At 48.2% G+C, this 13,227-nt stretch overlaps 1 protein-coding gene across 1 annotated transcript in view; it reads right to left on the bottom strand.

Annotated features, from left to right (window-relative positions):
• The window catches only part of bmpr1aa (bone morphogenetic protein receptor, type IAa), a 192,912-nt gene that overhangs the window by 13,463 nt on the left and 166,222 nt on the right, over positions 1–13,227 (bottom strand). Inside the window, exons 7-11 of the mRNA XM_084322085.1 lie at positions 12,511–12,607; positions 6,935–7,073; positions 4,555–4,747; positions 3,724–4,021; positions 181–356 (exon numbers count right to left, since the gene is read on the bottom strand). Coding sequence (XP_084178211.1) covers positions 181–356; positions 3,724–4,021; positions 4,555–4,747; positions 6,935–7,073; positions 12,511–12,607 — 903 coding nt within the window. The remainder of the gene's footprint in view (positions 1–180; positions 357–3,723; positions 4,022–4,554; positions 4,748–6,934; positions 7,074–12,510; positions 12,608–13,227) is intronic.

A 13,227-nucleotide genomic window follows, 5' to 3' on the forward strand; every position in this document is an offset into this window, starting at 1 on the left:
CTGGGTTTTTACTCAGTAGTACTAATTTATATTATTCTATACCCAGTTTAATCACTTGTACATTGTATATTACTGTTGCACTTTACACTCTGGTTGTATGCCAAACTTCTTTTTCGTTGTACTGTACTCGTGCTGTGTGATGATGACAACACATTTTAATGTAATCCAACATAAAGCCACCTCCGGTGATGCAGCGCCGGGCCATCTCCCAGATGACGAGGCCGTAGCTGTAGATGTCGGCCATGATGTACGCCTGGAACTGGTTCTTCACCAGGCTCTCGTCCAGCACCTCGGGGGCCATGTAGCGCCGGGTCCCCACCCGCGTGCTCAGAGGGATGTCCACCTCGTTGGTGTCGCTGGTGGAAACACACAACAACACACGGGTTGGTTAGGAGAGTCCAGCCCGATCCCACTTGGAATATTTCAATAAAGTACTTATCCACCACGGGAAAAGTACATATTGTACGTTATGTAATAGCATATTGACATATTTACAAAGATGTACAATATGTACATTTGACAAATAAGTAATATATAGACGTATTTAGATAAGTACATATATGACATAAATATATATATTTTTTTCTCCTCTTTTTCTATTTTTCTCCCATCCCAATTTAGCCGTGCCAATTCTTCCCTCCCCTGTTGAACATTGCTTGCATATGCCCCCCACTGGCCGGTCGTAGGGAGCATAGAAGCCTTGCATCACGTGTCCCCTCCGATACACGTGGAGGCAGCCTGTCACATCTTTTCACCTGCCAGCGTGGACTCTCATTGGCGTGGTGTAACGTGTGGGAGGCTCACACTGCCCCCGCCATTTTCCTGTCTCTGCTGTGCAGGCGTCCCCCAACCGACCTGTAGGAGTCGCTGTCCACAACGTCCAGATTACCACCCATCGACTTCCACCCCCTAACTCTGCCAATTGAGTTAGTATGACGGCCGGCCCAAGCCGGAGGCAACGCTGACAGACGGAGTCGAACCCGGTGTCTCATGCGTTGGTGACGAGCACAATGTCCGCTGCGCCACCCAGCCGCCCTCTACATATTCGATTTCTTTTAACTTTTTAAATGTTCTCCTGGGGAACAAACCCGGGACGCTCACATGGGAGGAAGTGCCTTTACTTCAAGACACCAAGACACTTTTCTGATAGCCTCACCCAAACCACACTGTTACCTTAAACCAGTGCTTCTCAAACTTTTTCTGTCAGGCCCCCCTTTGGCGGACCAAAATATTTTGGGCCCCCCCCCCCCCCCCCTCGCCCCAACAAAATAGTCATGAAATGGGCCATGTTTAAATTTATTGAAATAACACCAATATCGTGACCTTTCAAATTGGCCCTATATTTTGTTTTCAGAGCTGTCATGGATGAGAAGCCAGCTTCACACAGATACTGTATGTGGTGCTGAATGGTATCAACACCTTAACTGCTGCATCATGAGATACTTGTTGGGCCATGAGATGAGATACTTGGTACTCAGCACCACACTCTGAAACTAGCTCTCTAGGTGGTATCAGATGAGATTTCAAAGAGTTCTTCCAAGAGTTTGGATGGAGATGTGTCAGGAAGCTTTGTCTCAATGTTGTCTGTAAAGGTTTTTTTTATCCAGAGTAACTTGGTGATCCTTTTCTGTGTTTTATTAAATAATGATTTTCAGATTTTGAGAAATGGTAGTTTCATGTAGAACAGTGCAGCTGCAACAGATAGCACTTTAGTGATAATTTTCTGTAATCAATTTTTTTTTTTTTTTTTTTTATAAATCTCAAGGCCCCCCACTTTGAGAAACACTGCCTTAAACTAACCATAACCTTAAACCTAACTTTCTTTTAACACTTTGACTGCCGGAAAACGCTTTAAAGCGTCATTCCCGGCCATGCTCAAGTTGCCGGAGGACGCTGTACAGCGTCCTTATATCAATATTTCAAAAATCTGCGATCGGATTCATATTTCCCCTCCGCTGGTCTGAGATCCACCAGGAGGACCCACTGAGCTCTCTGGCGGTTCAGGAGCGCCATCTGGTGGCCGATCGGCGCAATCGCCAAACAGGAAGTGCTATGGAGGTTGTGCTGGTCGACCATATTACTTCCGGGCACTCTGTTTGGCTCACAGGACTCGATCTCGACACAATACATAGCGATCGATTGCCAATAACTCGATAAACAACATGATTTGGACATATATACTATTATACAAGCTGGAAATGGACCCGATATTTCTACATACCATAATAGGTAAATTACTGTTCCACGCTCATCGCCCAACGGCGCGAGGAGGATACGGTAAGATTCAGCGTTATTTTTGATCGTATTCCATATAAACTGTTATGATGAACATATCACCCACACTAGATGAATGATATAACGCTGCCCACGGAATTATAAACGATCCCCCGCCCATCCGGTCATCATCAGATCATACGTAGATCATTCTAGAAGTACGTCCAATTGAAATTTTTTATATCGCCCCGATTGCCATCAAACTGTATTTCATCATCAATATAATGCATTTGGGGCTATATATCACGTTCTGGAGAAAGCTGCAGAAAGAGATGAAAACATACTTATACATTAGACCATACTTTACTATGAATATGTGAATGAAAAAGTTTAACGTTGCTACACAATGAACAATACATATAGGACTTTGAATGGGCCCTAATAATGGCAATGTAGCAATAGAATTTAAAAAGTTATAGCCCTGCAAAGAAGGGGAATTTCTCCATAGACAAATAGCGCTGGCAATCCACAGTCATTTTCCGGATTTCTGGCCGGCACCCATAGTGTTAATGATCCTCTTGGGGAAATGTGGGCTTCATAGCAGCATGGGGGAGGGGAGGTACAGGTATGGGCAGGGTAATAGAAATAAATAAATATAGGCAATACAATTTTATCTGAATATAAAAATATGAGAAAAAAAAGTTTTTTTGTGATTGCAATCAAATAACGAGTGATTATCATTAACTCATTGAACGCTATGCGTTCACAAACGAGTATACTAATTTTTTTTAATCTAATATTATACTAAACAGTCAGGTTGTGTGATCCCTGAAGCTCTGAGGGACTTGGAATTGAAATGATGATCGAATCCCGATAGGTGGCAGTATCGCCTACCTTTTGAACTGGGCTAGTTTAGTGGGGGGGGGGGGGGGGCTCACACGCCGGAGTCGAGAGCACTCAAGCAGTGGTAGAGAGAGAGAACTTTGAGATTATTATGAGGAGGACAAAACGATCACACTTATGGATGATAACGTGCGTTTTTCACCAGACTACATTGGACTTTTGGTAAATCATAAAAATACTATAGTCAAACCGGGCGAGGAGGTAACATATTCTGTTCCACGCTCCGTGGTATAGTCGCCGCCGGGAGAGCACTCCAGAGGCAACTGGTACCGGCAATAAGATGCGTTTTCACTGGACTATGTTGGATTCTAGTATTTTCAAACAGGCTGTTTGGATGTAACGTTATCCGTTATCTGGATGTAACGTTACCCATTACATCTCTTGTTGTGGAATTAACACAACATTACGCATACTTTTGACAATAAATAAAATCAGAATTTGTTCTTACTTGCTTGCCTGGGTAAATAAAGGTTAAATAAATGTAAAAAACCGATACAGATCATTTCCGATATCACATTTTAATGCCAATATCGGCCAATAATATCGGTAGGTCGATAATATCGGACATCCCTACATGAGATCCTGAATAAGTACTAGCTTCTCAACCTGTTGAACTTGACGGCCAGCCCCAGGTCTGCGATGCAGCAGGTGCCGTTCTTCTTCATCAGGATGTTCTTGCTCTTCAGGTCTCGGTGGGCGATGGCCGGCTTGCCCTGCGTGCCGTAGATCTCCGTGTGCAGGTGGCACAGGCCGCAGGCGGCAGAGTAGGCGAGCCGCAGCAGGCCCTGCGTGTCCAGCGTGGTCAGCTTCAGGTAGTCGTACAGGGAGCCGTTCTCGTGGTAGTCTGTGATGAGGAAGAGCTGGGTGAACGCCCCCGTGCCCTTGATGTCTGCAGCGATGAAGCCTGTAGGACGAGAGGGGGCGGAGCAACCGCCGATCAGTTCTACACATACACTGTGGGAGGAGAGGGGGGCGGAGCAACCGCTGATCAGTTCTACACGTACACTGTGGGAGGAGAGGGGGCGGAGCAACCGCTGATCAGTTCTACACTGTGGGAGGAGAGGGGGCGGAGCAACCGCTGATCAGTTCTACACGTACACTGTGGGAGGAGAGGGGGCGGAGCAACCGCTGATCAGTTCTACACTGTGGGAGGAGAGGGGGCGGAGCAACCGCTGATCAGTTCTACACGTACACTGTGGGAGGAGAGGGGGCGGAGCAACCGCTGATCAGTTCTACACTGTGGGAGGAGAGGGGGCGGAGCAACCGCTGATCAGTTCTACATGTACACTGTGGGAGGAGAGGGGGCGGAGCAACCGCTGATCAGTTCTACACTGTGGGAGGAGAGGGGGCGGAGCAACCGCTGATCAGTTCTACACGTACACTGTGGGAGGTCATCAGTAGGTACCTAGTATATGTTCACGTCTCATCAGTAGTTACCTAGTATATTTTCATGTCTCATCAGCACGGTCTGGTAGATCTCCGTCTCTCTGAACCAGCTGGCCTCCTCCCTGGTGAAGAAGACCTTCACGGCCACCTTCTCCCCCCGCCAGCGGCCCAGCCACACCTCTCCGTAGCGGCCCTTGCCGATCTGACGCACCATCTGGATCTGCTTGGCGATGGTCCGCTGCACCTGGAGGGAGAGAGCAGAGCACATGGGTAAGTCGGGCCGTCGGAACAACATCACACCTCTGGAATATGGGCCTCGTCGCTCTCTCGTGATCTATGAGCAAAATTATAGCTGGGAAGAATATAGAAAGAAACCGCAGATAATAATTAAATTTGCATAGATACTTAACACATTGGACGCCAGACTCGATGACAGTCGGGTTAACTCGCCGACGCTTGCGCGCCAATCACGAGTATAGTGAGGTTTTAATCGTTATTTCTTTTATTAGCAATCTCCATTCATTTTCATCTAGCGTTTATTTGAAAACGATTCATAAATCAGCCAAAAAATTACAACGTGTTTTGTGTATTCCACTAAAGGGCTATTATCGCGTCTTTCTCTGGAATTACTAGAAATAACCAAAACTATACTCGTATTCAAAACGGTATAAAACTGAAATGTACAGATGAAAAAACAAACCGTTTTGTACATGTTGACTGCAAGCAACTCATAATTTAAGATATATTTTAAGCACTCGCAAATCTCCCCGTCCTCCCATTGATTAAAGCGGTAGCCATCTATACCTATATTCGCCATATAGCTCCGGCGCTGAATGTGTTAATATCAAACAATCAATTTGTTTTGTTTTATTAAGATCCCAATTATCTTTTGCACAGCAGCAGCTTGTAAACATGTAAAAAACAAACAATAAATAACACACCTAAACTAAACAAACACTGCAGTTAGACAAAGCAAACAGACACCGACTGAATCCATCATGATCCGATTAATAGATAAATATAATTTAACATAGATAGTGTAACCAGACTCCCCGAAAACGACGTCACAGCAGACATTCAAACACCCGCATTCGAAAACCTCAGCAGAACATTCAAATGCAAGAAACCCTCAAAAATATATTTGATAAGAGCCATATTAGTGCGTTGTGTTTTTACAACACTAAACCCTGGAGGAAAACAAGCACAGTCTTGTAATCCCCAATCAAATGTGGCAAACAGGGCTGTCCTGGACTCAATTAATTCTAAATTCTACTAATCCATTGGTTGACATGAATCGACGTGACTGTAAAACTGTGTTTTCCATAATATGCAATCACGCAGAAGGACTTGATCTGGTGCTTAGAAGAGATGTGTTCATCATCTCTTTCAGGAAGCAACTCATTCAGCGTGGGAACAACAGACACAGCGACTCGGACCAACCAGACCCAATTCATTAGAGAGGACAGGCTAGTTGCCAACATAACGTCCTATTATTAGGGACGGCAGAGTAATGTCTTCCCAGATCCAGTACGGACCGTGAATTACTTGAGTAGTTTAGGGAAATACATTTTTAGAAGGTGTCTTAAAGCGCATGGCAGCAGTAATAACGACATATTGCGTGAAGTCACACACACACTACTGATTAGATTATGTCTCGCTCTGCGGACATAACGGTGCACAGCAATATACCTGATGCTTAATGCGTATAGTCAAATCAGTCGGTTATCATTTGTAATAATGACATTACCTCCGCTCTGTCTGCAGCAGGTTTCTCTGCTCATGGAACGGCATGTCTGTATCGTTGATTGAACGCTACGCAAAGTGGGCGACATGTTGTTGGCACAATGCACAAACATGAGCAGCTATTATTGTCTTTTAAATAACGCTAAGCTAGCTTTCTACACAACAGCGTTCCTCTGTCACGCTCTCACGCTCCACAGCTGACCAGGCAGCGTTGTCTTCCTGCAACAACTCACACCTCGCAGGATTTCAGAGCGAGATTTCCGTTTCAGAGGCACAAACACAAAGCTCCCTCAAAAACCACAGGAACGGCGAATATTGGAGTAATGGATTACTCACACCCATCCCTACTCCCTATGCAAACACCCATCACTGTGACAATACTGTGCCTTTACTTACTGTGTCCTGAATACTCTCAAACAAACAGAAACAAACTATTCAACTTGCTTTCCCGTGTGTGTGTGTGTGTGTGTGTGTGGGGCGTGTGTGTGTGCCTCTGTGCATTGGCACGCAGATGTGACCCCTCCCTGAGCAGTGTGCGTGTGCATGAGAATACATGTGTGCATGTGTATGTGTGTGGACTCTCAGCGCGCAGCGTGTGTTTCATGCAATTAAGTAAGCATAATGATGTGTGATATACGTCTCTCTCTGTGTGGCTGTGACCCCTCCCTGTGCAGTGTACCCGGCCTACCAGCAGGGGGAGTCCTGAGCCGCTGCCGGAGCTCTGTGACTGGTGGATGAGGTCCTTCAGAGACTCTCCCACTGCGATGAAGGCCTCGTCCTGCTCCAGGTCCCTGTGGTAGCGCTGCCGCTCAGTCTGCCACTTGTACCTGGGAGCACAAACACACAGCGCTTTACGTCTCAATCCGCGATCCACAGGTAAACAAATTAAAACTAAGACTAGAGACATGTTTTCATTCTCTAGTTGATTGACTGAGAACACAAGGACTAACAGTAGACAGCAGATTATTTAAATTGTATTCTGTGTACATTGGTAAGTCTTGTCAACAGTGGAGGAAAACAGACCAAACTTAAGACGGTTGCTACGGGATGTGAAGTGGGCGGGGACTTAAGACGGTTGCTACGGGATGTGAAGTGGGCGGGGACTTAAGACGGTTGCTACGGGATGTGAAGTGGGCGGGGACTTAAGACGGTTGCTACGGGATGTGAAGTGGGCGGGGAGTTAAGACGGTTGCTACGGGATGTGAAGTGGGCGGGGACTTAAGACGGTTGCTACGGGATGTGAAGTGGGCGGGGACTTAAGACGGTTGCTACGGGATGTGAAGTGGGCGGGGACTTAAGACGGTTGCTATGGGATGTGAAGTGGGCGGGGACTTAAGACGGTTGCTACGGGATGTGAAGTGGGCGGGGACTTAAGACGGTTGCTACGGGATGTGAAGTGGGCGGGGACTTAAGACGGTTGCTACGGGATGTGAAGTGGGCGGGGACTTAAGACGGTTGCTACGGGATGTGAAGTGGGCGGGGAGTTAAGCCGGTTGCTACGGGATGTGAAGTGGGCGGGGACTTAAGACGGTTGCTACGGGATGTGAAGTGGGCGGGGACTTAAGACGGTTGCTACGGGATGTGAAGTGGGCGGGGACTTAAGACGGTTGCTACGGGATGTGAAGTGGGCGGGGACTTAAGACGGTTGCTACGGGATGTGAAGTGGGCGGGGACTTAAGACGGTTGCTACGGGATGTGAAGTGGGCGGGGAGTTAAGACGGTTGCTACGGGATGTGAAGTGGGCGGGGAGTTAAGACGGTTGCTACGGGATGTGAAGTGGGCGGGGACTTAAGACTGTTGCTTTGAATGCCAGTCGCCATGTTGTGATGTTCACTTGCAACGACAGGACTTCCAAAACATCTTTTAACCCCAAAACCCACCCGTCAACGCACACAGTCGACCAGAGTGATGCTCAACAGAGGGCGGCTTAACCCCGTAGCAACCGTCTAAGTCCCCGCCCACTTCACGTCCCGTAGCAACCGTCTAAGTCCCCGCCCACTTCACGTCCCGTAGCAACAGTCTAAGTCCCCGCCCACTTCACGTCCCGTAGCAACAGTCTTAGTCCCCGCCCACTTCACGTCCCGTAGCAACCGTCTAAGTCCCCGCCCACTTCACGTCCCGTAGCAACAGTCTAAGTCCCCGCCCACTTCACGTCCCGTAGCAACCGTCTAAGTCCCCGCCCACTTCACGTCCCGTAGCAACAGTCTAAGTCCCCGCCCACTTCACGTCCCGTAGCAACAGTCTTAGTCCCCGCCCACTTCACGTCCCGTAGCAACCGTCTAAGTCCCCGCCCACTTCACGTCCCGTAGCAACCGTCTAAGTCCCCGCCCACTTCACGTCCCGTAGCAACCGTCTAAGTCCCCGCCCACTTCACGTCCCGTAGCAACAGTCTAAGTCCCCGCCCACTTCACGTCCCGTAGCAACCGTCTTAGTCACTGCCCACTTCACGTCCCGTAGCAACCGTCTAAGTCCCCGCCCACTTCACGTCCCGTAGCAACCGTCTAAGTCCCCGCCCACTTCACGTCCCGTAGCAACCGTCTAAGTCCCCGCCCACTTCACGTCCCGTAGCAACAGTCTAAGTCCCCGCCCACTTCACGTCCCGTAGCAACCGCCGAAGTCCCCGCCCACTTTACGTCCCGTAGCAACAGTCTTAGTCACTGCCCACTTCACGTCCCGTAGCAACCGTCTAAGTCCCCGCCCACTTCACGTCCCGTAGCAACAGTCTTAGTCCCCGCCCACTTCACGTCCCGTAGCAACCGTCTAAGTCCCCGCCCACTTCACGTCCCGTAGCAACAGTCTAAGTCCCCGCCCACTTCACGTCCCATAGCAACCGTCTAAGTCCCCGCCCACTTTACGTCCCGTAGCAACAGTCTAAGTCCCCGCCCACTTCACGTCCCGTAGCAACAGTCTAAGTCCCCGCCCACTTCACGTCCCGTAGCAACAGTCTTAGTCACTGCCCACTTTACGTCCCGTAGCAACAGTCTTAGTCCCCGCCCACTTCACGTCCCGTAGCAACCGTCTAAGTCCCCGCCCACTTCACGTCCCGTAGCAACAGTCTAAGTCCCCGCCCACTTCACGTCCCGTAGCAACAGTCTAAGTCCCCGCCCACTTTACGTCCCGTAGCAACAGTCTTAGTCCCCGCCCACTTCACGTCCCGTAGCAACAGTCTAAGTCCCCGCCCACTTCACGTCCCGTAGCAACAGTCTTAGTCACTGCCCACTTCACGTCCCGTAGCAACCGTCTAAGTCCCCGCCCACTTCACGTCCCGTAGCAACCGTCTAAGTCCCCGCCCACTTCACGTCCCGTAGCAACCGTCTAAGTCCCCGCCCACTTCACGTCCCGTAGCAACAGTCTAAGTCCCCGCCCACTTCACGTCCCGTAGCAACCGTCGAAGTCCCCGCCCACTTTACGTCCCGTAGCAACAGTCTTAGTCACTGCCCACTTCACGTCCCGTAGCAACCGTCTAAGTCCCCGCCCACTTCACGTCCCGTAGCAACAGTCTTAGTCCCCGCCCACTTCACGTCCCGTAGCAACAGTCTTAGTCACTGCCCACTTCACGTCCCGTAGCAACCGTCTAAGTCCCCGCCCACTTCACGTCCCGTAGCAACAGTCTAAGTCCCCGCCCACTTCACGTCCCGTAGCAACAGTCTTAGTCACTGCCCACTTTACGTCCCGTAGCAACAGTCTTAGTCCCCGCCCACTTCACGTCCCGTAGCAACCGTCTAAGTCCCCGCCCACTTCACGTCCCGTAGCAACAGTCTAAGTCCCCGCCCACTTCACGTCCCGTAGCAACAGTCTAAGTCCCCGCCCACTTCACGTCCCGTAGCAACAGTCTAAGTCCCCGCCCACTTTACGTCCCGTAGCAACAGTCTAAGTCCCCGCCCACTTCACGTCCCGTAGCAACAGTCTAAGTCACTGCCCACTTCACGTCCCGTAGCAACAGTCTTAGTCACTGCCCACTTCACGTCCCGTAGCAACAGTCTAAGTCCCCGCCCACTTCACGTCCCGTAGCAACAGTCTTAGTCCCCGCCCACTTCACGTCCCGTAGCAACAGTCTTAGTCACTGCCCACTTCACGTCCCGTAGCAACCGTCTAAGTCCCCGCCCACTTCACGTCCCGTAGCAACAGTCTAAGTCCCCGCCCACTTCACGTCCCGTAGCAACAGTCTTAGTCACTGCCCACTTTACGTCCCGTAGCAACAGTCTTAGTCCCCGCCCACTTCACGTCCCGTAGCAACCGTCTAAGTCCCCGCCCACTTCACGTCCCGTAGCAACAGTCTAAGTCCCCGCCCACTTCACGTCCCGTAGCAACAGTCTAAGTCCCCGCCCACTTCACGTCCCGTAGCAACAGTCTAAGTCCCCGCCCACTTTACGTCCCGTAGCAACAGTCTAAGTCCCCGCCCACTTCACGTCCCGTAGCAACAGTCTAAGTCACTGCCCACTTCACGTCCCGTAGCAACAGTCTTAGTCACTGCCCACTTCACGTCCCGTAGCAACAGTCTTAGTCACTGCCCACTTCACGTCCCGTAGCAACAGTCTTAGTCACTGCCCACTTCACGTCCCGTAGCAACAGTCTTAGTCACTGCCCACTTCACGTCCCGTAGCAACAGTCTTAGTCACTGCCCACTTCACGTCCCGTAGCAAATCTCATCTAAACCTCACATCCCGTAGCAAGTCCCCGGCCACTGCAAATAAACAATAAAGAAGATGGATGTAAAAACTGTGACAAATGTCAATCTAGAGTGACATAAAAGTCGCATGACTGTTCAGACTGAGGTCACATTGCTAAAAATCTGATCTGTATCTGATTTAGGACCAAATCAGAATTGAAGAGATCAGATTCCATATGGCTGTTCAAATAGATCCGAGTCACATATGAGCAGTGATGCCACAGATTACTTGTAAAAGTAATCTGATTACTGATTACTCCTTTAAAAAGTAATCTAAGTTACTTTACTGATTACTTGATTATCAGAGTAACTTAGTTACTTTGAAAGTAACTAGGTTACGAAGTCGTCGTCGTTCCCCCAACAGTTTTTTTAAGCGCTTTATTGAAAGTGCATAAATTGTTTTTAACTTGTTTCTCTGCACATAACGTAAATTGTTAAACTAGTGCTTCAGCTTCTGTACCATCAAGTATGGTAAAGCAACAGTCTATGATGCTCACAGCATTAGAGCAGCCAGCCATTGGTTTTACAAAACCAGTGTATCACATCTAACAAATGCAGGCTGAACTATTCAATTATATCAACTGTAACTATTAAATTGTTTTTATAAATGTCTCTCTATAAACATACAATCAGTCTCTCTTTAACATGTAAATTAACTGTAAATCTAGCAAATAAGAGCTTTTGCTCTGCCACCATCAACCCTCCTGTACCTAGTCGAAGCGTCGGCTAGTGTTGTGATTCCAGATGCTTTCAATGCAATTGGATGTGCTGTTTTTAGCGGTAGACAGTATTTTGTTTCCTATCCCTATTGGGGTGGAATTCTGAACAGAAACCGCAAAAGTCATCTTGCGGTTTCACTTTTAATTTTGCCAAGCGTTTTGGGGTGGAATTCTCCGACGACGGAGCCCTGCTGTCACACGATTGGCGCATATGTCACATGACGTGCTGTGAAGACCCGCCCTACTCTGCCTCTGATTCGCAGACTGTGGATGGGGAATGTGATTGGACCAAAGCAGAGTCACTCACAGACAGAGAGTCCAGTCACGCCGCGGGACACATTCTTGTATTTAACCCTTTCACTGCCACACCACGTCACTCCCAAATAAGAAAAACAGCTCAACATTTATTTTTGACTGTCGAAAACGAAATAAAATACTGCATTCCGCCTGCATTATGAATTTATGATGAGATAGTAACGAAATAGTAACGCACAGCCACTTGGACAAGTAACTGCAATCAGATTACTGGCTTTTAAAGATTAACGCGTTAGATTACTATTTTCGGGGAAAAGTAATCAGATTACAATAACGCGTTACTTAGTAACGCGTTACTGGCATCACTGCATATGAGGAAAGAAATCAGATCTGGGCCACTTTTCGTCTGCAGTGTGAAGGCAGCCTATGAGATATATATTCCTTTCTCAAATCTGTACAATGCTTGAATATTTCCCTTTTCTTTTTTGTTATACTTTTAGTACTATAATTCACGTGTTACTATAATTAGCACTTGGCACTATAATTGTGGTGTTTTCTTTAACCGGGGTTGTCGTCTTCCTGAGCCACTTCCCTGCTCGGGGGGGGGGTAGAGGACGTTACCTGTAGTAGCAGACGACTGTCACACAGATGAGCGTACAGCAGCAGACCGTCATGGAGATGAGGAACGCCAACCAGTGGGCACTGCCAAAGTAGCCACCTGGAAACACAATAACCACCATTACTGCACCCAGATGAGATCTAGTTTCACCTGGAAGACAACGAATAAACCTCATCACTGTACCCAGATCAGATCTAGTTTCACTTGGAAGACGACAAATGAACCTCATCACTGCACCCAGATCAGATCTAGTTTCACCTGGAAGACAACGAATAAACCTCATCACTGTACCCAGATCAGATCTAATTTCACTTGGAAGACGACAAATGAACCTCATCACTGTACCCAGATCAGATCTAGTTTCACCTGGAGGAACACAATAGAGATCATCACTACACTAGTTTCACTCAGTAAAAAGAAAACCCAACAACAGCCTAATTGTATTCTAGACTGGAGACCACAATGACTGGATTATTGATGAACCTGGGTCTAGTTTACCTCCAAAGTGTCCTGGCAATGAAATCTTATTTATCTGAAGATATCTATATATCAGGGCATACCGATGCTAGACACGACATACCCATAAGTTATGTAAATTACCCCCCCCCCCCCCACCCCCCCTAAAACCATAAACAATATTAGTCTTAGGTTTTAAATAAATGAATACTGCCTCTGATCTTGTCTTACAGATTGTGTGTGGTCGGCACTGGCACAAACCA

The sequence above is a fragment of the Notolepis coatsorum genome (genome assembly GCF_963971535.1).
Source record: "Notolepis coatsorum genome assembly, chromosome: 9".
Classification (NCBI taxonomy): domain Eukaryota; kingdom Metazoa; phylum Chordata; class Actinopteri; order Aulopiformes; family Paralepididae; genus Notolepis; species Notolepis coatsorum.